At 39.2% G+C, this 25,000-nt stretch overlaps 4 protein-coding genes and 1 long non-coding RNA gene across 7 annotated transcripts in view; 3 read left to right on the forward strand and 2 right to left on the reverse strand.

Moving 5' to 3' along the window:
- Window positions 1-7,607, reverse strand: part of etv6 (ETS variant transcription factor 6) — a 17,931-nt gene extending 10,324 nt beyond the window's left edge. The window contains exons 1-2 of one of the 2 annotated variants that reach the window (XM_051890799.1): window positions 7,056-7,607; window positions 4,181-4,310 (exon numbers count right to left, since the gene is read on the reverse strand). In XM_051890799.1, coding sequence (XP_051746759.1) covers window positions 4,181-4,310; window positions 7,056-7,088 — 163 coding nt within the window. In that variant the 5' untranslated portion in view covers window positions 7,089-7,607. The remainder of the gene's footprint in view (window positions 1-4,180; window positions 4,311-7,055) is intronic. The other variant, XM_051890800.1, reaches the window with a different exon arrangement.
- A 1,288-nt stretch (window positions 7,608-8,895) lies between these two features.
- Window positions 8,896-16,095, forward strand: LOC127510777 (protein mono-ADP-ribosyltransferase PARP12-like). The gene is made up of 12 exons (XM_051890792.1): window positions 8,896-9,217; window positions 9,606-9,741; window positions 10,092-10,467; window positions 10,578-10,628; window positions 10,720-10,846; window positions 11,080-11,245; window positions 11,322-11,442; window positions 13,358-13,454; window positions 13,542-13,617; window positions 13,704-13,834; window positions 13,917-14,068; window positions 14,305-16,095. The coding sequence occupies exons 1-12, from the start codon at window positions 8,946-8,948 to the stop codon at window positions 14,919-14,921; spliced, it is 2,322 nt and encodes a 773-aa protein (XP_051746752.1). The 5' UTR covers window positions 8,896-8,945; the 3' UTR covers window positions 14,922-16,095.
- Window positions 16,096-16,274: 179 nt separating this feature from the next.
- On the forward strand, window positions 16,275-20,950 carry LOC127510783 (zinc finger CCCH-type antiviral protein 1-like). Its single transcript, XM_051890804.1, has 9 exons — window positions 16,275-16,919; window positions 17,975-18,110; window positions 18,186-18,468; window positions 18,556-18,600; window positions 19,073-19,199; window positions 19,351-19,516; window positions 20,261-20,396; window positions 20,470-20,736; window positions 20,820-20,950. The coding sequence occupies exons 1-8, from the start codon at window positions 16,627-16,629 to the stop codon at window positions 20,568-20,570; spliced, it is 1,287 nt and encodes a 428-aa protein (XP_051746764.1). The 5' UTR covers window positions 16,275-16,626; the 3' UTR covers window positions 20,571-20,736; window positions 20,820-20,950.
- A 1,488-nt stretch (window positions 20,951-22,438) lies between these two features.
- Window positions 22,439-23,877, reverse strand: LOC127510786 (uncharacterized). Its single transcript, XR_007929748.1, has 3 exons — window positions 22,998-23,877; window positions 22,701-22,964; window positions 22,439-22,667 (listed from the first exon to the last, which is right to left on the reverse strand). It is a non-coding gene; the product is annotated as an uncharacterized LOC127510786 (long non-coding RNA).
- Window positions 23,878-24,012: 135 nt separating this feature from the next.
- syn3 (synapsin III) overlaps window positions 24,013-25,000 on the forward strand; it is a 45,419-nt gene continuing 44,431 nt past the window's right edge. Inside the window, exon 1 of one of the 2 annotated variants that reach the window (XM_051890798.1) lies at window positions 24,013-24,140. The gene's annotated coding sequence lies outside the window, so the exon portion shown is untranslated. The remainder of the gene's footprint in view (window positions 24,141-25,000) is intronic. The other variant, XM_051890795.1, reaches the window with a different exon arrangement.

The raw sequence follows: 25,000 nt of genomic DNA on the forward strand, positions 1-25,000 counted from the left end.
TATATGTAAGTGACGAAATGATTCAGCAAATCTTCATGTGCCTTTTAAGGTTTGACGGTTCAATCAGTGAAGTGATGAAACAAACAGGCAGAACGAGAATAACTAATGATGATGATGATGATGATGAAGAATCTCACACACACACACACACACACAAACACAAACACACACAGAAAAATGCATCAAAATGAAGTGAGTTTGTGCTTAAAACGAGAACAAATAATAATCTTAATTCAAAGGGAAATTTTGACTCCATTGGCGGATATTTGTTCTCGTTTTAAGAGCAAACTCACTTCATTTTGATGCATTTTTCATATCTGAATATCTCCAGTAATTTCTCTTCTCCAGTAAATGTTTCTTGATTTAAGAATGTTTAGATATTTGTGCTGGAAAACAAGACAAGAAACACTGAGGAGGAACATCAGTTTTTGCAGCATGTTGGATTGTGGGTCCTGAAGGGTTAACAGAGACACGAGCTCATCTCACACACACACACACACACACACACACACACACACACACACACACACACACACACACACACACACTTCCTCTACAGGAAACCAAGGAGCAGCATTTCTGCCCACTCCGCAATTTCCTTCTTCTTTCTGTGTTTTTTTTTTTCAGTCTTCCTTCCTTCCCCCGGACAAATTCATCATGAACGTGAGACTGATGGCGGTTTGTTCTCAAGTCTCAAACCACACACACACACACACACACACACACACAGTGCAGAACAACAAATTCACAAATATAAGACAAGCGCACACACACACACACACTCAATTCAGCCAAACATCTTAACATGATTACACACACCCATCCCTCCATCCCTCCATCGCACTGAATGAGTCCTGCTGGAAAACGGCCGATTCGATCACTGTCAGGAAAACAGAGACGCCTCGAGCCAAAAGAGCTTCTCGGAAGTTCCTGTCATTTTCCCCTCTCCCCCCTCGTCTCGTCTGTAGCTCAGATCTAATGCAGGTAAGAGTTTCAGCGCAGCAACAAACACGGCTAAACATACAAATCAAATAACATTTCATGACTACATAAAAAATTCCCAGAAGGCTGTTAGGGATGCAAAAATAGAGATCACAATTCTGAACAGACAACTAATTTACTAGAAGTTCTGACAAAATGTTAATTGCTGCAGTCCATTTAAAAAATATTTAATTAATTTAATTTTTTTTTTTTTAATTGGATTGAATGAATGATTCAGTGAATCACTCATAAAGAGTTCACTCATTTCATTACTGGATGAATCAGCAAATCTCTTGAATGAATGATTCAATGACAAATACATCACTCTGCTATGAACACACTTTAAAAACACGATTGAATCATGAATTGAAATCGAATCTCATTGTGCATCAAAATCATTTGAATTTGCAAAATCTCTCCTGAATCAATCGTGAATCAAACCGATTCACTGCCTACCTCTATCAAGTGTATTTTGATATTTTCTTATTTTTAACATTAAACTGATATATCGCTAGATATTTGCTCTTTTTATAATTTGACATTTACCAATATTTAAATTTTTTTTTACTTTACTGATATATCAGCCAATAGGTTACATTTTTTATAATTTGACATTTACCGATATATCGGCTGATACGAATGTACTGGCAGATGTTAAATTTTTTTAATGATTTGACTTTACTGATATATCAGCCAATATTTGATATTTTATAATTTGACATTTAGCAATATTTGACATTTTTTATAATTTATCTTTACCGATATATCAGCTGATATGTAACATTTTTTATAATTTGACACGGATATATTGGCAGATGTTACATTTTTTATAATTTCACATTACCGATATATTGGCTTTTTCTAACTTGACGTACCGATATATTAGCCAATATTTGACATTTTTTAATTTTCGGCATGTATCAGTATGTGAGATTTCTTTTGAATCCAGCGCCTCAGTCTTCATTAGCTTAAAGTCTTTGTTTAACAGTTCTCTCTAATAGAATACAAATTACAAAATCTCTAATACAAAAGCAAACGCTATAATGCTCTTTTAAAATACCGTCAGCGTTGAGAAAATATGAATTTATGTAATTTAAATCAAGTCTTTAATATTTACTAAATATTTAATTCCACAAACAACTCCAGCTGTTCGATCCTCTGCATTTGTTTTCTGCATAAAAGTGTGTGTGGATTTAAAACTATCCTGTGATTATTATTCATAACTGTGTACGGTATGTAAAACTAGCATTACTAGGTCTTTATTTGAAGAAGTATGATTTCCAGAAATATGATTTCCAGTGCACACAGAGTTACTAAGCACACTGTGTTTACTTCCTTTTCAGTCATATTATTAACCCGCTTTATTTCAGAAAATACAATATAAGGTTTACAAAAATCAAGATATAAGTACAAATTTTTTTAAATAAAGTTCAAATTGGTTGATTGCGACTCATTTTTGAGCATGTAATGCATCACACTAGACTTGGATCACAGGGACTCAGTAGGCAGGAAGTGGAAATCAAACCTCAAATACGGGTTTATAACTAACTTCCTGAATAACTGCTCTAACCGGATCAGGAGTCCAAAGAAGAGAAGGACGGACAGACGTTTACTTCTGCGCTGCATGTCAAACAGACGGGTTAAATATTGATCTGCTGCGTTTTCAGCATCCTGTTAGTTGGAGCGTGTCCAACTCCACCCTGATCCGAGCGGGACGCGTCCAGACCTGCCACTCCATCAGCGTCATTTCCAAACGCAAACACACCCACCTGCATTCACTCACTGAGCGAGAGTTAACCACTAGTTAGTGCACTACAATCACCGCAGGCAGACATCACGCGCTCGAGGGCTGCACGATATGAGGAAAATATCCAATTGGGTTTTTATCACATTATTTTTATTATAGTTTACATGGCATCAAAAACAGACAAAGACTCAGAACAAAAAGAGAGAGACAAACAAACCCTTCATACAACAACAATCTGTTCTGTATATGAAATAAACAGCTCTTTTCCTGCAATATGAAAATTGCAATTTTTTGATACAAAATTATGTTTGCGAAGTAAAGTGTGAATTAAAATTCCAGGTTTGTTGTGCTTGTTTTTAGGGCTGCACAATTTTCAAAATAATATTTTTTATTAATGTTGTTGTTATTATATATTATTTTTATTAATAAATAAATACAAAAGTTACTAAAGAAAAAATAAAATATTACAATTGTAATATTTCACTGTAAAAATATTACTATATGGCTATAAAACAATTATAGTAATTGTTATAATTGTTGATGTTGTTGTTATATATTATTTTTAATAAATAAAAATTACTAAGAAAATAAGAAATATTACAATTGTAATATTTCACTGTTAAAAATATTACTATATGGCTATAAAAAAAATAATAGTAATAATTATATATTATTTTTAATAAAAAATAAATAAAAATTAGTAAAAAAAATACATATTACTATTATTTTTATTAATATATACAAACAAAATTTACTAAAAAAAATACTAAAAAAGGAAATATTACAATTAACATTAATATATGGCTATAAAATTAGTAATAATTATAATAATAATAATAATTATTATTGTTGTTTTCATATATTATTCTTAATAAAATAAATAAAAACTACTAAAAAATAAGAAATATTACTATTATTTCTATTAATAAATACAAATATATTACTAAAAATAAGAAATATTACATATATATTATAATATTTCACTTTTAAAAAACCTACTGTACAACTATAACTTTATTTTAGAAATGTAAAAATATAATACTAATATATAAGGCTTTATTTCTTCATTTTCAAATGCTGTGCATGTTGTGTTCGTGTTGCACACGTGTAAATGACCCGACGCCGCGCTTCACTCTGAAACACACAGTGCGTATATTTATTTAATTAATGCGTGATTTAATCGTGCAGCTCTAACGTGTTCGGACAAACACTGAGGCAGAAGGTTTGTCTCAGCATGAGTGTGTTTGTTTCAGTGACGACAAACTCAATTACTGCCTGTGAAGGTTCGATGCGTCATACTAGAACAAAAGCATGTGTGTGTCTCAGGTTGTTGCATAAAGCATGTAGGAGGTGTGTGTGTGTGTGTGTGTTAGTCACTGTTTCCGGGTGAGTTTCTATGTTTTGTGTGTGTGTGTGTGTGTGTGTGTGTGTGTGTGTGTGTGTGTCACTCACGCAGGTGTGCCGGCAGTCTGGTCGGTTCCTCTTCTGTCCTGGCATTAGCCGATGAGGGCGGGACATGGCCGGGAGAGGAAGTGGAATTTGGCAACGGGCTCGCGGACGGGCTGAAAGCACTCCTCTCCTGCTGAAAACACACACACAGGGCTTAGACAACACACAAACAGAGCGTTAAACTCAATCAGAGCGAGACACACACAGCGGCATGAACTTCCTTCAGAGCTGTTCTGTGCTCAATGAACATGAAGCTGCTCACATGACCCTGCAGACAGGTCAAAGGGTCACGCAGAGGTCACGCAGACAGAGCTGCACCTAAACTGATGATCTGACGAACATTATTCACCTCTTGACTGTGTGAGGCTATTTTTATTTATAACTGAAATAAACCACAACAAATACAGTCAGCACTGCTTATAAATATTACAAGTATCTAAATATCTTCCTTTATGTTCTGCAAAAGAAAGAAAGTCAAAGAGGTTTGAAACAACAGGAGGGTCAGGGTGACCATGAACTATCCCTTCAACGGGTTTCTTCACTTTGCACTTTGTTATTCTTCTAGTTATTTATCCACATCGCACATTCCATCGGTGGATATGAGTAATATGATGAGCTCATGTTCAGGTCCTCTGAGGAAAATCAAAGACCTTTCAGTGTTCTGATTTCACTTCTGTCAATCACTGCTGACTTCCTGTCCAGTTTCCATATAGGGCGACGGTAGCATTTGCACTGAGAACTGAAATTACAAGACGCTCATGTGCTCATTTCCAGGGTAAAACCCAGAGCCGGGAAGCACAGAGCGGTTCTCTGGAAACTTCCTCAAACACAGATGTCCGCCAGCTCTGTGCAAATGAAAGCATGCAAAATCAGACATGATGCGACCACTGCACTATGAGCTCTTTTGCATTCGACTCCCTCACAGAACAAAAGCCGCTCCAACCAAGCATGGGTGTTTCTACAACTGTCAGAAACCTCCAGCATTAGCGGAGGGAACACCTGGGACACTTAGGGCAAAACATGCAAATCCCAAACACATCCCAGAAGGACGTTTGCATTAAAAACACTCCTATTATAAGGAAAAATAACGTAAAACATGAGCGTCTCTTGGCAGCGATGAATGGGCTAGTCACGTGCTTTAAAGAAGCAGCCACAGATCTTTACATTTGTACGGATTGTGCATCGGTTGTTGATTGGCTGTTGAGATGTGGGCGTGGCACTCAAGTGTATGCAGATGAGCGAAAGCTTGCGGGGCGGAGTTTAATCGCACTAAATGATCGAAGGACAAGAGAGAAGACTGACGCTTCACTGGAACATCCAGTTATGACGTTTTGAGTAAAGTCGTATTTTCTTCCCTATTGTGCCGTATATCCGAGTGAAACGGCCTCGCAAACAAGAACAAATGTAAGGGGTGGGCTTAATTTTGTCTGTGGGAAATTGATTGGATGGGTGTGGTTTGCTATTGGTGGATCTCATGTGAGTGACAGGATGCCCCGGCCTCGCACCAGCAAACGTCATCTGAGATGAATTTAAAACAATAATGATGTGCATTAATAAATCAATGCTGCGATATTCCATAAAAAAACCAAGAATGCTCAGTGTCGGTTTCATGGGGACTTTAAATATTACAAGGTGAAAAAATGAAACATGCACAGACGGATTGTTTACAATAAGTGTGCTGTCGGGTCTCGTGCAGGACCTTCAACACACAGAAGAATCGAGAATTAGCGGAGGGAACACCTGGGATATTTAGGGTAAATCCCAAACACATCCCAGGTGGAATCTTTGCATTAAAAACACTCTTATTAGAAGGAAAAATAACGGAAAACATGAGTGTCTCTTGGCAGCAATGAATATGACGGGCTTTAAAGTCGCAAAGAAGCAGCGTCGAAGCATTCGTACAGTTGAAGAATGTAGGGCGGGGCTTCGTCGGTTGTTGATTGGCTGTTGAGATGTGGGCCTGTATGTAGATGAGCGAGAGCTTGCGGGGCGGAGCTTAATCACACTAAATGATTGGAGGACAAGAGAGAAGACTGACGCTTCACTTGAACATCCAGTTATGACGTTTTGATTAAAGTCGTCATATTTTCTTGAAAACGGCCTCACAAACAAGAACAAATGTAGGGCGGAGCTTAATTTTGTGCGTGGGGAACAGATTTGATGGTCGTGTTTTGCTATAGGTGGATCTAATGCGAGTGACAGGTTGCTTCAATGTCATCTGAGAAGAGATGAATTTAAAACAATAAATGACGTGCACCGATAAATCATATTCCATAAAAAAACCAAGAACGGTCAGTGTCGGTTTCATGGGGACTTTAAACATTACAAGGTGAAAAATGAAACATGCACGGACGGATTGTTTACAATAAGTGCGCTGTCGGGTCTCGTGCAGGACCTTCAACACACAGAAGAATCGAGCATGTTAAGCACAATAAAGATGCCATAAGGAAACTGTATTTGCAATAACAGATCTGAGTGTGTTCAAAGAGCAGCGCAGATAACAGCATGTTTCCAGTCATTTATGAAGGGCTGTTCTCGTTTCCGCGAGTCTGTTACTAAATAACTAATGCAAACTAATGTCTGTGATGGGTGATTCCAGACCAGCTCAAAGTCCGGTGAAAAACTCCTTCTCAAACTCGTTTGTGAACTTTTCCCACTGATGGCTCGTGCACAGGATCCGTCCCTCAGTGAACGCATGAACTCCACCAGCGTGTTTAAATGCCATTGCTAATCACATTCACCACAGCACACGACACACAAGAGCGCGTTCGTGATCGATCAACTTAACGCATCGATCGCAGCAACAGATGCTCAACATCAAACCCGCGCGTGACAGTGACGCGCATCCCGCGAATCAAGAAAGAAAAGGCAGAATTACCTTAATAATGACCTGCGAGGGGGAATCGGACATGTCGCGTTGAAATTCAGGAAGTTCTTCTGTTTCCACTTTCCTCTCCCTTGTTCTTCCGTGAAATAAAGCCGCAAAAGCGCCAGGATAATGTTCCCCTCGCGACGCACTGGCGATTTTTAACTCGCTCGCGCATCCATTGGCCTCGCCCCGCGCGCAACACTTCAACTTCTCCGTGCTCTTGTTTGTAAACGCGCAAACAGGCGCTACATTGCGGCAGCGCGATGGTTAACACCTTCCTGGAAGCGTCGCTCGCAGGAGCGCAACGCACCGCTCAGCGCGGAACCTCATTGATCCGGACGCTTCGCGGCGAAATGACGTGAATTCCAGGCAGCGCGCGGCGCCTTAAAGGGAAACTCGACGCAGGAAATCGTGTGTTTGTGTTTCAGTCACGGAACGGCGGCCTTTTTGAACGGACACCGGATCAGCCCGATATTCCGAGTTAAAACAACAGCGCTGATCCGGAATCAGATCAGTGAATGAACTCCGACTGGGAAGCGAATCGACGTTGTATTTGTACAGATCTTTTCACGATGTTATTTTAAACCAGTGCCTTATAGTTATTATCAGTATTCCCATCGAATATTAAACACAAACAAATAAACACGCGTATATTTAGATATGGAAGTACAATATGTTCATGCTGTCGCATTAGTAAAGCGTTAAACAAATATATATTTAAACCGTAACGTTTAATGTTCTCAAACTATAAACGACTCTTTTCTTTATAAACGCGCGACACCTGCTGCATCACACTGGTATTACACACATTATTATAGCTGATTAGACCGGGGCTAGTTGTCACACTCAGTATTACTCACAATTTCTCGGGTTGGGTGTATTTTTATTTTATTTATTTTTTTACATAAAAAGCTACATTTCCACTTTTGCTTGCAGGTCTGTTCACGCGTTCATCTTTATAGTGGGGCATGTTGTCACATTATATATACAAAATATATTATCAAAAGGTGCCACATTATGAAATATAACCTTTTATATTATAGGTTATAGCAAACATGATCTCCATGTAACCAAACTAGTCGAAGGATCTTGGACTTGCAGTGACATCTAGTGGCGTACATGTAGCATCACACAAAAGCCACGATTCATATTATTACAACTTAAAGGGATAGTTCACCCTAAAATGAAAATTTTGTCATCACTTTCTCACCTACAAGTTGTTCCAAATCTTCTTTTCTTCTGTTTAACACAACAGAAGATATTTTGAAGAATGTGGGGGTTGTGTTGAGCAGAAGAAAGAAATTAATACAGGTTTGGAACAACTTGAGGGTGAGTAAATGATGACAGAATTTTAATTTTTGGGTGCACTGTCCCTTGAAAGTGTTCAATAACTAAAAGAGTCATGTGATCCCTCGTGCTGCTCCATGTAAAATACAACAGCTTGTACATGTTTGTAATCAAAAATTAATATTATGAATATAAAATTAGTTTCTATGAAGTTACTTTGTTATATATTGTTTTTACTCACTATAGTAATGTACTATATTAATACATTTATTAATTTATTTTAACCTAATTTTAACTATTTTATAGAGTATTAAATAGCTAATAATAACAACTAATATTTTACCCACGTTTATTTATATTAAAGTAATTTATTTATTTACTTAATTAAAAATTATTATTATTTTACAGTTTTTCATCTAGACTTTTCCGAGGATCCCAAATATGACAAGTATGTTTTGTTAACGACCTTTCATTGATAATGATAATGATGGTGCTAACGAGTCTGTTTACTAGTTGCTGAAGCTCCTCCTTCATGTTTAAGTTTCGTTTTCCTTTCCTCAGTGTTCACTTTTATTTCCTGTCAGTCCATTCAGTCGTCCAGAGTTCGACAACATGGCCGAAGCGGCGATCATCAAAAAGATTTGTGCCCATAATGGATCTATGAAGCTCGATGATTTAACATCAGTATTCGGTCTATATGATGAAGCCATTGAGTCAATCATCAGCAGGAGTGAATCCTGTACCGTCGAGATCATGAACGGACAGAAGACCGCGATCGTCCGAACCAAAGTTCGCCTGTGTCGAGCCCAGACCTGCTCGGGCTGCGCGAATCTGCACCTGTGTAAATGGTTTCTTTTCGGTTCCTGCCGCTTCGACAGAGGAAGGCGAGTGTGTTCAGTTGACCAAAACAGATATATTTTAAGACATATTTCACCTCATCACCTGGATCATTGTTTACTTAGCAATAGCCATAACTCAGGTGATTCATGAGTCACATCAGTATATAATAAGTCCCTGGATTCAGTATTATTTATTTATTTTATGTAAAGTATATTAACTCTGCTAACAGGAAACGTTCTCTCAAAGTTATGAACAAACGTTCTTCCATTAACGTCAATAGTATTAAACATTAATTATCTGGTATTTAATAATGTTAGGAATATTTGTGTTAAGGCAGTGCTGCCCAGGTGTAGGTTAATAATAATAGTGCATAAAAGTAACTAAAATAAAACAAACGGTCTGTTCCTTAAACTAATGTGTTTTCCCCCACAGACGAGGATGTCGGTTCAGTCATGATCTGTTGTCAGGTCAGAATGAAATACTGCTGACCGCTCATGGTCTGAACACACTGGACGTAAAAGAACTGTGCATTCTGCTTCTACAGAGCGACAACTCCCTCCTGCCGGCTGTAAGAGTATTTCACTTATTTTAGTCTCAATGCAGAGCTCTGAAATACATGATTCATGGATATTATAAAAACTGAGCCTAATCAGTGTAGCAACCTATGGAAGCTTGTTACGGAATAAAGAATTAAAGACAATTGTGACTTTTTATCTCACAATTCCGAGTTTACATATTAACCCAGAATTGCAAAAATAAAGTAAGAATTGTGAGTTTATTTCTCCGAATTATGACACATAAACTCGCAATTGCGAGTTATAAAGTCCGAACTGTGAGATATAAAACCTTTTTTATTTTTTATTCCGAGTCAGAAACAAGTTTCCATAAGAATCCAGAAGAATAGTGCTTGTTTTTTAGGTGTGTCATTCTTATAATAACGGCGTGGGACAGTACGGCCGATGTCAGGAGGCCGAGAACTGTAAGAGGCTCCACATCTGCGAGAAATATCTGCGAGGGTCCTGCGACTGCCCTCGCGCTCATGACTTCTACGAGCCTCATCCTCTGAAGACCCTGCAGGACAGAGGAATTCCCAGCGACCTCATGCACGTCATGAAGGATCTGTACTCAAACATTGAAGTCCTGAGGCTTCGTTTCAAAAACAAGCCCTCTTCAGCTCCAAACGCCGCAGGCCAGAACCCCAGAAGAGGCCCGAATGCACAGAATCGGAGGCCGTCGAGCGGTTTTAACGCAGGCAGAGGACAAGAGGGTCAGAGGCCTCCACAAACCCCCACAGGTATCACATCTCACCGCTACTGAACTGTTAAATATGAGAATGCAATATTCAGCTTAAACGATGCTTATGATTCATGAGCAGTTTGAAGATGTGTGTGTCTCTTCTCTTAGAGAAAACAGAGATCTGCATGTATTACATCAAAGGACACTGCAAGCACGGTGGTAAGATCACCATTATTCTGATCAGTATTCTCTGCTCATATGATTCATAGAGTCTGTGTGTTGTGAACTGAGCGGCACTCTTGTTTTCCAGACTCGTGTTATAAGGAGCATTCCAGTCTGCCCTATAAATGGGAAGTTAAGGAAGGATCCGAATGGAAAGCTCTTCCTGACAACGAGGCCATTGAGAAAGATTACTGTGATCCTGCAAGAATATACAGGTGGGAGATCCACATGGAGTGATAAAAGCACATGAAGATGAAGTTAGTGGTGCTCACCCTGTACAGTGCTAGAATGTTGAAAGTGGTTGCCAGGGTGTTGCTATATTCAGTTGCTAAGGTGTTTGCAGTGGTTTTAGTGCATTACTATACATAATAATAAAGCTGTCCATTCGGTCAGTGAATTAACTAATTTATGGTTTGTCGTGTTTTGACTGTTTCTCTGTCTATCAAAGCACTGGAATCACCCCGGTCTGTTTTGATACGATGACCCAAGGCCCTCGCAGTGTGCGCCGTCTGTCCACAGTGCCGTCAGTGGTCCAGCCCAACTTCATTCTGACCACCGAGTGGCTTTGGTACTGGGAGGACGAGTTTGGAAACTGGATCCAGTATGCTACAGCGGTAGGTGACTGCTGATGTAATATAACTGTAATTTTTAACACTTTGCGGCCTTTTGATGTTCTGTTTTATTCATCAGGAGGGGGGTCATAAGTTGTCCTCCATCTCTAGTACTGAACTTGAGCAGAAGTATCAGGCTGATAACAGTGCCGTGTTGGAGTTCACAGCTGGATCACAGACATACACACTCAGCTTCCAGGGTAACCTAAAAAAAATTACCTTTACCATATGCGTTACTTTGCTTGTTAATATCATAAAAGTTATCTGGTTACATAATGCATATTACTTGTAATGCGTTACATTACTCGTCACATCACAAAAGTTATCTGATTATGTAACGCACTTTACTTGTAATGCATTACTTTACATGTTACATCACAAAAATTATCTGATTATGTAACGCACGTTACTTGTAATGCGTTACTTTACATGTTACATCACAAAAGTTATCTGATTATGTAACGCACTTTACTTGTAATGCGTTACTTTGCTCGTCACATCACAAAAGTTATCTGATTATGTAACGCACTTTACTTGTAATGCATTACTTTACATGTTACATCACAAAAATTATCTGATTATGTAACGCACGTTACTTGTAATGCGTTACATTAATCATTACATGACAAAAGTTATCTGATTATGTAACGCACGTTACTTGTAATGCGTTACTTTACATGTTACATCACAAAAGTTATCTGATTATGTAACGCACGTTACTTGTAATGCATTACTTTACATGTTACATCACAAAAATTATCTGATTATGTAACGCACGTTACTTGTAATGCGTTACTTTACATGTTACATCACAAAAATTATCTGATTATGTAACGCACGTTACTTGTAATGCGTTACTTTACATGTTACATCACAAAAGTTATCTGATTATGTAACGCACTTTACTTGTAATGCGTTACTTTGCTCGTCACATCACAAAAGTTATCTGATTATGTAACGCACTTTACTTGTAATGCATTACTTTACATGTTACATCACAAAAATTATCTGATTATGTAACGCACGTTACTTGTAATGCGTTACTTTACATGTTACATCACAAAAGTTATCTGATTATGTAACGCACTTTACTTGTAATGCGTTACTTTGCTCGTCACATCACAAAAGTTATCTGATTATGTAACGCACTTTACTTGTAATGCATTACTTTACATGTTACATCACAAAAATTATCTGATTATGTAACGCACGTTACTTGTAATGCGTTACATTAATCATTACATGACAAAAGTTATCTGATTATGTAACGCACGTTACTTGTAATGCGTTACTTTACATGTTACATCACAAAAGTTATCTGATTATGTAACGCACGTTACATATAATGCGTTACTCGTTACATCACAAAAGTAATCTGGTTACATAATGCATATTACTTGTAATGCATTACTTTACATGTTACATCACAAAAATTATCTGATTATGTAACGCACTTTACTTGTAATGCGTTACTTTGCTCGTTACATCACAAAAGTAATCTGATTATGTAACGCACTTTACTTGTAATGCGTTACTTTACATGTTACATCACAAAAGTTATCTGATTATGTAACGCACTTTACTTGTAATGCGTTACTTTGCTCGTTACATCACAAAAGTAATCTGATTATGTAACGCACTTTACTTGTAATGCGTTACTTTACATGTTACATCACAAAAGTTATCTGATTATGTAACGCACATTACTTGTAATGCGTTACTCGTTACATCACAAAAGTAATCTGATTACCTAATGCACGTTACTTGTAATGCGTTACATTACTTGTTACATCACTAAAATAATCTGATTACATAATGTGCATTATTTGTAATGCGTTACTCATCACATCACAAAAGTAATCTGATTATGTAACGCACTTTACTTGTAATGCGTTACTTTGCTTGTTACATCACAAAAGTTATCTGATTATGTAACGCACGTTACTTGTAGTGTGTTATCACTGAGTGTGAGAGTGTTAATTTGTCATCATGGTAACATTATCTGTTAACATTGTGGTAGTAGTCTTGAAGAACCTTCACACAGCTCTATAAGCCAATAAAGCGGAATATGATGACTGTCGTCTTAATGCCAATTTGACTAATCTTGCTCTTCAGATATGATCCAGGAAAACAAACGCTACACAACCAAAAAAGTCGTCAAACGTCGTCCCAAATTTGTGTCAGCAGCTGATGTTCGAACAATCAAGACAACGTAAGAAAATGCTCCTGTGCTCAGACTTATTCTCTCTCGAACTTTCTGAAATGTGTATGACCAAACACTCTTCACATCTGTTCTCAGTAAAAGGACACCCAACAATTTCAAGGCTCTGCCGGAACACTGGGATAAAGCTCTGACCCCTGAAACCGGATACATGGTGAGCTGTGATTTTAGGATTCCTTCACAATGTCATTGATTTGCACAACACGACATGTTGATGTTGTTCTGCGCTGTTTTGCTCAGAGAGTGTCGCTGCAGAGCACGGCAGGTGAATACATCAAAATGAAAGAGCTGTTCAATCGCACCATGAGAGGCTTCAGCATTCTGAATATTGACAGGATCCAGAACAAAGCATTATGGGAAGTGTTTCAGTGGTAAGGCCACAAGACATGCACTCATCTGAACTTCCATTCTAAGATGAATTACAGCAAGTCTGACGGTTTGCACGCCTTTTAGGCAGAAGGATTGTATGAAAAAGAACAACAGAGGCAAAGACGTGGCCGAGAAGCAGCTCTTCCACGGCACCGACCGCAAGCATGTAGATGCCATCTGCAAGAACAACTTTGACTGGAGGATCTGTGGAACTCATGGCACAGCCTACGGAAAAGGTGAAGTTCAGAAAGTCCGGATTATAAACAAGTGTTAAATGCATGTGAACTCTGTCCTCTTCTGAAGCTGTTTTTAAAGGGTTAGTTTGCCCAAAAATCATAATTTACTCACCTTCGTTCCATGTCTGAGAACATTCCCTGTTAGCTGGGTAATTGATGTCAGAATTTGCATTTTTGGGTGAACTATTTCTTTAAGAGTCCGTGAGCCCTTGAATATCCATCGTCTCTTTTTGCAGGTAGTTATTTCGCCAGGGATGCAAAATACTCGCACAGCTACACCAAAGACTCGGGCACTCGTTCCATGTTTGTTTGTCGGATTCTGGTTGGGGACTACACCAAAGGTGATTCCGAATACCTCCGGCCTCCGTCCAAGGATGGAGGAGACACCATCTTCTACGACAGTTGTGTGAATGACATGTACGATCCGTCCATATTTGTTGTGTTTGAAAAGCACCAGATCTACCCTGAGTATCTAATCGAGTACAGAGACTCAAGTGAATATGAGCCACAAATCCATCATACAATCACAAGACCAACGGCGCCGGTGAGACGTGTAGCTGTTCCTTCATACAGCAGCACAAACTCCAGCGTCAGAATCACTCCGTCATACACCTCCTTCTCAAATGCCTCCTCAGCTGCATCTTCCCCTTTCTCCTCCTCAGCTGCATCTTCCCCTTTCTCCTCCTCAGCTGCATCTTCCCCTTTCTCCTCCTCAGCTGCATCTTCCTCTTTCTCCTTCTCAGCTGCATCTTCCTCAAGAGCCTCCTCCTCCTCGTATGCTTCTCCCTTACATTCCTCCTCCTCAACTTCAGCTTCTTCAAAGTCTTCAAAGTCAGAATGCATCATTTGCTAATTGGGCACCATGTGATCACTTCGGTTGCTTTAAGCCCAAGGTATACTTGGTTTTTTACGCGTACGAACGCAAAGTATACGTCATTTAACTCGCGTACACAGGCGTTCAACACATGCGCAATTTTGAGCAATCTCTCCACGAATTACAACCCATGTAAATATCTTTGTATTCTTTCATGCTAGAGTTGTACAAACGAGGGTACTTTCTGACCTCTTCGCACAATCTCTAGTCTATATAGGCCTCCATCGTCGCTGTAGCTTGCACGCGTTCCGCTCTGTTCTGTTTATGCAGGTTTTCTTTGACTACCTTGTGAATTGACACCTCCAGGGCACTGTTGCCACCTTGTGGATAAACTAATCACTGCAAAAAAAAAATTAAATGCGCATGTGCGACCTGCAAGTACAGTTCTGATGACGAAATGTACGCTGACCCTCATGTATGCGTAAAAAGCGAAGCATACTTTGGGCTTAAGCAAAGGAAGCCGTTAAAATGTGAATGCTGATAATCAAGTTATAAATGTTACGCATTAATAGAAAATGGCAGAAGAAGAGTTGTTCTGGTGTCTTGTACTCTCAGGTTAAAGTCGTGATAAAACCAAAATAACGACAGATCTCTAGGTTTTAACACATTTTCTTTCTTGAACAAATCAAAATAAAATTCAATATTCATACCTTTGATAATAACGGTAATTTCAGGCACAATCCATTAAACTCTGTGCCCTCTAACGGCGTAAAATAAAAATGACATAAATCCAAAAATGGCTCCTACAATAGTATTGTTACATACATCTGAGTGTAGTAAATTACTGAAGAAAAAACAGTTAGGGCGGGGCTTGACTGTGTGCATCGGTTGTTGATTGGATGTTAAGATGTGGGCGTGGCTCTCTGACGCGATCTAGCAGGGGGCGGGGTTGAGGAACACTAAGTGATTGGAGAATTGTGCATGTCACCAAAGAGAAGACTGTCATGTCATCAGATGGACCAGTTAAATATTACATACTCAAAAAAAGAGAAAAAAAACATTTACATAAAAAAAAAATATATTCACAACAAGATCTATAACATACATTTAGAAAACATGTCATGCTGTATAATTTGTCTTGATCTTTACTTGGACCTTTGTAATAATCTCAATATTTGAGATATTTGTCACAATAAAGCTTCCCTATACACAACTTTAAAGTGTTTTTTTTTTCTTCTTTTCCATATTGACTTTTTCCCCTAGGTTTCCTCATAATCCTTATACCTTTTCCTCAAGTGAATGACTGACTGAAATCCCACTAGTTTTTGTTTCTCAAACCATTCAAGGCCTGCAGTCAAGTTAAAATAACACTCTCGTGCTCATATTATTTTTGGATTATGCATATTTCTAATCTAAATCATAATAATAATTCAATTTAATATCCATAATGACGCCGTCGAGAACATTTTTTTCCCGCGCTCGTCAACAAGCGTCATGTTTACAACACTGCTTGTAGTAATATAAGGTTATCTTTAATAATTTCCGTCGTGTTTCATATACTGCACGAGATGTGACATTCATAATTTGTGTATGTCGCTGGTTAAACCTGTTGCTGAAACCGTGCGTGATTTCTGCTCGTGAGTTTCGTTTCCTCTCAGAGAGAATGAATCACGGGCTGATCTGGAGTCAGTGTCCGGAGACACTCACTCACTGACCTACATATAAACTCCACACAGTTCGACTGATGACAGAAATCATGGCGGAAGAAACTCTCCTGAAGGTTTTGTGTGGGAATCACGGAGCGATGGATTATGAGCGTCTTCTGGACATTTCATTCGGCCTGACAGAAATATCACCGCAGAATTCCCTGGATAAAATCATCCGCGAGAACGACGTCTTTACCGTCATTCAGCGAAACGAAAGTAAAGAGGTTTTCGCCCAAACTAACGTCAAATTGTGTCGAAAGGCAACGTGTGACGAACTGTGTGAAAACCTCCATCTGTGTAAATATGAGCTGATGATGGGACGCTGCAGCAGGTGCGTGGAGATTGATTGTCTGGGGCTATGGGGCAAGTTGTCACAACACTTATGTCTGAGTATCATTCATTAGATCACAAAAATATAAAATCAAGTGTCATTGATTGTAAAGAAAGATTTATGCCTGTCAGTATTGTGTTTGTTTGCGGTTAGTTAGTGGATGATGCTGCGAGTTAATGTGATTCTCCTCACCTGAGTGAACAAGAGAACTTCATACATCCACTAAAATCAGCAAAGCACCAGCTGATTCAAACACGCTTTTCAGACAAGAGAAAAGATACAAACACGTGATCTGATGATGAATTTAGAAGCCCATTTTTGCCACATAAGAAAAAAAATAATGCTTTGGTAAATCTTAAATATGACAGTCATATGACATACAAATCAGAAGTATGATATAAATAAAAATTATGACATACTAAGTCATATGACTTAGTCATAATTATAAGTAACGTACTCATAAGTCATAATTATGAGATAAAAAAGTTGAAACTATGAGATAAAAAATGTGACATACTGAGTCATTATGATATAAAATATTGAAGATGTACTAAGTTGAGATAAGTTGAAATGACATGCTATGTGATAATTGAAAAAAGTCGAAACTATGAGATAAAAAGTAAAAAATTATGACACACTAAGTCATAATTGTGAGAAAAAGTCGAAACTATGAGATAAAAAAGTTGAAATTATGGCATACTAAGTCATAATTGTGAGATTAAAAAATGGAATTATGGCAATTTCGACACTGAGATAATGTTGAAATTATGACATACCAAATGATAATTATAACACACTAAGCAATAATTATGATTAATATAATAAAAAATATTAAAAAGTCAAAATTATTACTTTCTACAGTCATAATTTTCCAATTATGATGTAGTATCTCATAATTATGATTTAGCATGTCATATTATTTACTTTTTATTATGATTTTTTTAATGTCATATTTATGATTTACCAAAGTATGATTTTTCTTTTTTTTTGTGGTGTAAATGGGCTTCCATAGATGAAGTGTTTGAACCTGTATGGATGTGTATGTGTTTCTGAAGGCACGGCTGCTGTTTTGGACACCAGCTGCTGTCCGAGCACAACGCGAGGATCCTGAGAGCGCATCACATGATCCATCTGAGCAGAGAAGACCTGCGTGTGATATTACTGCAGTCCGACAACAGCCTTCTGCCTCCAGTGAGGGCCGATCACATGTATAGGTGACTCCTTCAGAACCAAAGCGCGCTCATGTGTTTCTGGCTTCCATCTCAGGTGTGCGTGAGGTTCAACCGAGGCCGAGGGCCGCACGGGAACTGTCCCGACGGAGAGAAGTGCACCCGACTGCACGTGTGCATGAACTTCATCAGAGGATGCTGCGACGGCACCGACTGCGGCAGGTCACATGATTTCCACGAGCCTCGTCTGAAAAGAGTTCTGTATTCCAGAGGAGTGTCGCATCAGCTGATGGACTCCCTTCCGTTCATCTACCGCAACATTCTCGCTCTGAAGACGGAGCCGGTCCGATCTCGTAGAATCGTGCCAGAGACTAATGCAGGTGTGCTTCACAGGGGAACGGTCAAGTGTTTTATTAGTAAAGCAACAAGAATATTTGCTTCATATTCTGCTTTTATCTCTTCTGCAGAGAATGAGATCTGCCTGGCGTTTGTCAGAGGCTTCTGTAGAGAAGGTACATGTGTAATAATGTCTCTGGGTGGTTGCTAGGGTGTTGCTATGTGTCAGCTATACAGAAGAGAGGAATATTACTGTCTTTTTTAGTGACAATGACAACTACTCACCAAATACATAACCGTAACATGTAAACTTAAGGATGATCCAAGGCACTCGAATCATGTAGAGAAACTATATTTAAAAGCCTTTATTATTTTACATAACCATAACACTTTGTCAGTGATGAACTGCATTCACCTTGTACCGGACCAACTGGTTTTGTAATTCCAGTCATATTTTAACACCACATTGTTCATAACAAATTCACATACACAGATGCATGATGTCTCCGTGTGAACAGAAATAATGCACTTTGCTCTTTATTGTTTTGTGCATCGTTTATTGTAGGTTTGTTATTGTTCAACACTGCATAAATACATCAGTGAGATGTATCAGATGTTTCTACAGCTGAATCGCTTCTGTCTGTGCAGATGAATGCAGCAAAACACACTTTAAAATGCCCTATAAGTGGGAGGTGAAGGTGGGCCGAACATGGCACGACTTACCCAACAGTGAACAAATTGAGCGCGATTATTGTGACCCGTCCAACATACACAGGTGTGTTTGTGTGATAGTTCAGAAAATCATTTACTCTCCCTCATGTTGTTCCTTTTGTTTACCTTTGAAACATGAATGTTATATATTATATAATATATATTTTAATGAAACCCATCTCTATGGAAAAACTGAATAAATAAAACATGCTCAGTTCTGGAAAGGAGCCCATTTGTTTTGAGGAAATGACTCTGGGTCTGGACGAGGTCCGGCGTCTCTCTACAAAATCCTCTGCGCTCCTTCCCGGCCTTGTCCCCGCCACCTTCTGGATCTGGTACTGGAAAGACGAGTACAATCGCTGGATCCAGTACGCATCAACAGTACGTTTGATTAATCGCATTCGTCTGCTTAAAGTGTTAATGAGCAAACTGGACTTGCTGATCTTTGTTGGGGGTAACGCATAACGAGTAAAGTAACGAATTACAAGTAACTTGCATTTGTAATCAGATTACTTTTTTGATGTAACAAGTAATGAATTACAAGTATTGTGCATTACGTAATCAGATTACATCTGTGATGTAACAAGTAACACATTACAAGTAATGTGCATTTGTAATCAGATTACTTTTTTGATGTAACAAGTAACAAATTACAAGCGCATTATGTAATCAGATTACTTCTGTGATGTAACAAGTAAAGTAACGCATTACAAGTAACTTGCATTTGTAATCAGATTACATTTGTGATGTAATGAGTAAAGTAACGAATTACAAGTATTGTGCATTACGCAATCAGATTACTTATTGATGTAACAAGTAACGAATTACAAGTATGTGTATTATGCAGATTACTTCTGTGATGTAACAAGTAAAGTAACACATTACAAGTAATGTGCATTTGTAATCAGATTACTTTTTTGATGTAACGAGTAAAAATAATTTTCTTAGTAAAAAAACACCTGCAAGGCCAGGAGAGAGCGAGCCTCAGTGTAACGCATTACTTTCCATAAAAAGTAACTATGTAATTAGTGACTTTTTTTTTAGGGAGTAATGCAATATTGTAATGCATTAGTTTTAAAAGTAACTTTCCCCATCACTGCTGATAAACATGTTTCTTTCTCTCAGGCAGAGATGCACCGACTGTCTTCAGTCAGCAGTGAGCAGCTGGAGCAGAAATATCAGGAGTATTTACAGCAGAATCAGGAGGACGCTGGGGTCAAGTTCAAAGCGGGAAATCGTTTCTATGAGCTCCGTTTCACAGGTTTGTTATATGCCAGTGTTCTGTGTGGGTTTCAGCTGTATTAAGATCTGATCACTGATAATCTTGTTCACAGACATGAAACAACGAAATGAAGTGAGCGGCACAGAGAGACCCGTCAGGCGACGGCCCGCGTTTGTTTCATCGGTCCTTGTCCAGAGGGCTAGAGCGAGGTGACGGCCCTCATGATCATCCTGTGGGTTGATGTCATGCTTCAGTCTGCTGTTTTGTGTTATTCTGTGTGATCTTATTTCCCAGATGTTGCGGTGCCAGCAAGACTCACTTTTCTAAAGGTGTTCCTGGATTTTGGGACCAAACTGCGATTCCTGACTCTGGATTCCAGGTGCAGCTCTTTGTGATGTTCTTGGTCATTTCATCATCATCATCACTGCTTACTAATAAAACAGATCTCTCGTTTATTTGCAGAGGGTCCGTCTCCCGCCGTCTCACAGAGATTACGTGAGAGTCCAGGAGCGCTTCAGTGAAACTCTGAGGGGTTTTACTGTCCGACAGATCGAGCGTGTGCAAAACAGGGAACTCTGGGAAGACTTCATGATGTGGGTATCAGTTCAGGCTTTTCCGTTTGACATTGTTGAGAAGAACTGATTATCTGTCACAAATCTTTAATCCATCTTTTACTTTGCATACTTTTTCTGCAGAAAAAAAGAACAAATGAAAATTGCAAACAAAACTGAGAAACATAGCGAGCGGCTTTTATTCCACGGCACCAGATCCTCTCTTGTCGATGGTGTATGTCACAGAAACTTTGACTTTCAGGAGTTTGATGCTTCAGCTTATGGAAAGGGTATGCTTTTATTACAAGTAGATCCCAGCTAACTAAAATATGTTCTAAGAATGTTTTGCTAACGTAAGTTATGAAAACATAATTTCTGAATGTTCCCTGAATGTTTTAAAAAAATTATTGGTTATGCGAACGTTAAGGAAACATTCCATTCTTCAAACATTATGGGAACGTTACTTTTGAATGTTTCAGAAAAAACATTCCATGAATGAAGTATAAATGTTTTTGTGCTAACGTTTTGAGAACATTGAATGAACGTTCTATTAATGTTACAGTTATTCATAACTTTGAGAGAACCTTTCCAGAATGTTAGCTAAAGTTTTAGAAGGAGAATTTGGCAAATTTGCTTGTAAATTGTAATTTTCTTCCTTATTTGTCAGGGATTTATTTCTCAAAGGATGCCAGGTACTGGGACGAGCGGACGGAAAGGTTTGCAGTGAGGCTGATGTTCGTGTGCAGAGTGTTGGTCGGGTACTACGTCAGAGGAGCAGCTCGTTTTCATCACCCTCCGGCCAAAAACGCTGAAGGAAGTCTGTACGACAGCTGTGTGGATGATCCGCGTCACCCGTCTGTTTTTGTGGTGTTTGACAGGTCTCAGATCTACCCAGAGTTTCTTATTACCTACAAGGAGAATAGCAAGTTTGAGGTGGAGCGGTCGGGTGTTAGCGCTTGTGACGTCTCTTTTGCTCAGGTAAACGTAAAAGAAACTAGTCAAACCTCCAGAGCCACAGAACCAGAGCAAACCTCAGTCACCACCAACTGGGCCAGTTACATGAGCTCATTTAGGATCACACCTACAACAGGTTCTGCCAGTTCACTCAAGGGTCCAGATTCTGACCCAGAACACACTTCATCCTCCGGAGGAGGAACAGACTCTCTCATTACAGCCTTAGGTTCAACATTAGACACAACTGTGGGTGTCACCACTGCACTTCCTGTCTCAGCTGAACATATTTTCACTGCACTTCCTGTCTCTGCTAAAAGCATCTCCCCTGTACTTCCTGTCTCATCTCAAAATGTCTCCCCTGTACTTCCTGTCTCAGCTCAAAACACCCCCACTGCACTTCCCGTCTCGGCTGAACGTGTCTCCACTGCATTTCCTGTCTCTGCTGAACGCATCTCCCCTGTACTTCCTGTCTCAGCTAAAAACGTCTCCCCTGTACTTCCTGTCTCATCTCAAAATGTCTCCCCTGTACTTCCTGTCCCACATAGAAGCATCTCTACTGCACTTCCCAGCTCCGCTGAACGTGTCTCCACTGCATTTCCTGTCTCTGCTGAACGCATCTCCCTTGTACTTCCTGTCTCAGCTAAAAATGTCTCCCCTGTACTTCCTGTCTCAGCTCAAAATGTCTCCCCTGTACTTCCTGTCTCAGCTAAAAACGTCTCCCCTGTACTTCCTGTCTCATCTCAAAATGTCTCCCCTGTACTTCCTGTCTCAGCTAAAAACGTCTCCCCTGTACTTCCTGTCTCATCTCAAAACGTCTCCCCTGTACTTCCTGTCCCACCTAGAAGCATCTCTACTGCACTTCCCAGCTCCGCTGAACGTGTCTCCACTGCATTTCCTGTCTCTGCTGAACGCATCTCCCTTGTACTTCCTGTCTCAGCTAAAAATGTCTCCCCTGTACTTCCTGTCTCAGCTCAAAATGTCTCCCCTGTACTTCCTGTCTCAGCTAAAAACGTCTCCCCTGTACTTCCTGTCTCATCTCAAAATGTCTCCCCTGTACTTCCTGTCTCAGCTAAAAACGTCTCCCCTGTACTTCCTGTCTCATCTCAAAACGTCTCCCCTGTACTTCCTGTCCCACCTAGAAGCATCTCTACTGCACTTCCCATCTCTGCTGAACGTGTCTCCACTGCATTTCCTGTCTCATCTCAAAATGTCTCCCCTGTACTTCCTGTCTCATCTCAAAATGTCTCCCCTGTACTTCCTGTCCCACCTAAAAGCACGTCCACTGCATTTCCTGTCTCTGCTGAACGCTTCTCCCCTGTACTTCCTGTCTCGGCTGAACACGTCTCCACTGCGTTTCTTGTCTCGGCTGAACGCGTCTCCACTGCATTCAGTATGTATGCTTCTCCACTGCAGAAGTATTCAGTGAAGACTGAAGATCTGAGCATGACGTCTCTTCCAGTGGAGGTGAACAGAGCCGCTCAGAGTGTGTCTCGCTCCAGTGGATCCATGTCAAGCTCCTCAACGCTTTCCTCTCTTCCACATGATCACACAGGAAACTCTCCTGGAGGGACAAACCCTCACAAACCTGCAGCGGAGAAGAAGAAATGTGTTGTCATGTGATCTATTACTATAATCATAATATGCGTTTAGCACAAGCTCAATGTGCGGTGTTGTTCTAATATTTGTGTTTCGACTGTTCATTAAAACATTATCAGCTGAGTTCAAAGTTTAAGTTCTTTATTCAAATGTTTTAGGATATCAAGATGTGACAGTTTATTCTCATGTTAAATATTAACCTGTACTCTGACACATCATGTTGTGATTATTTTAGACTCGATTATTGTTTATAAAAGCACTTCATGTGTTATGAACAGTTGTACTGTTACTCAAATCAGCAGGTCATTTAATTTAACTGATTATCAATCTCTGATTTGTGTGTGAAATCTGATGCAGCATTATTATGGTGACGATGCGCTGATGGTCCACTTTAAGAGTAATAAACACAAAAATACAAAGATAAAACGTCTTAGCAATCGTATTTTCGATAAAGCTTCACATCTTTTCCACTAGTGCAGATCCTGAGCAGCAGCGCACCCCTCCAGCTCTGCGCACGCGCGCGTATGTGCCTTTCATTAAATATTCATGAGGGGGGGGGAGACGGTTCGTCCAATCGGATGCGAGTGAATTAATGCGGCGAGTCCTGCACGTTCCCGTCATGCACCGTGAGCGCGAGCGCTGATGCTGGAGTCGTTGTGGCACGAGCACGGACGTTTCAGAGGTAAATAAACTAAATCTGGCATCATTTCTATGACATGTTTTATTTATTTATTGCCTTTCCATAATGTGTCAGTACTGACTGTTAGTGCACAAGGGAAAATGTGATAAATAGACTAAATATTGTATTTTTCTTCTCCAGATTTTGATGGGTGGATATTTAAAGATGCTGTGTGATAATATAAGACATCTAAATTAAGGATAATTATGAAACCATCATTGTATGCTGTATTTACAGCTGTGATTGTATTAGTGGACACTGATATTGATGTCGGTGAGGGAATCCCTTCATATATCGATCTATTCATCCTCAAACCCCACAGCCGCCTCTATTCACTTCTGTTTTATTTAATCCTCATTATTTATTCATCATGAAAATATCTGAACACTTATTATTCTTTCGTACTGCGCGAGAACAGTTTATTTATTGTTTATTCTCAGCACATACAGGCAAAAGCCGTTACATGTCATTCCTACTGCGCATGCGCTCATTTTTGACTCGATTCATGTGTTTTGACTGAAGTGTTATTATACATGTCAATCAAACGACGCGACGCGACAAACCTGTGAAGCGCGTCACCGCGTCGCAGTACAGCTCATTATCATGTTCTAGTTAGCTGTGAGTGTTACTGTTGAGCAGCTCTTTATTGGCATTCCTCATACTATTTTTATTTTTCTTCTTTTACACTACTTTTATCATGTATAATTAATTTAGCATGGGATTAACATAGAGACAGTTAAAGATCAATCTATAATTAGATATATATCTTTCTATCTATCTATCTATCTATCTATCTATCTAATTCAAATTAAAAAATTGCTTTATTGGCATGACTGTAAATAATACAATATTGCCAAAGCATA

This window comes from Ctenopharyngodon idella, chromosome 4 (assembly GCF_019924925.1).
Source record: "Ctenopharyngodon idella isolate HZGC_01 chromosome 4, HZGC01, whole genome shotgun sequence".
Classification (NCBI taxonomy): Eukaryota; Metazoa; Chordata; class Actinopteri; order Cypriniformes; family Xenocyprididae; genus Ctenopharyngodon; species Ctenopharyngodon idella.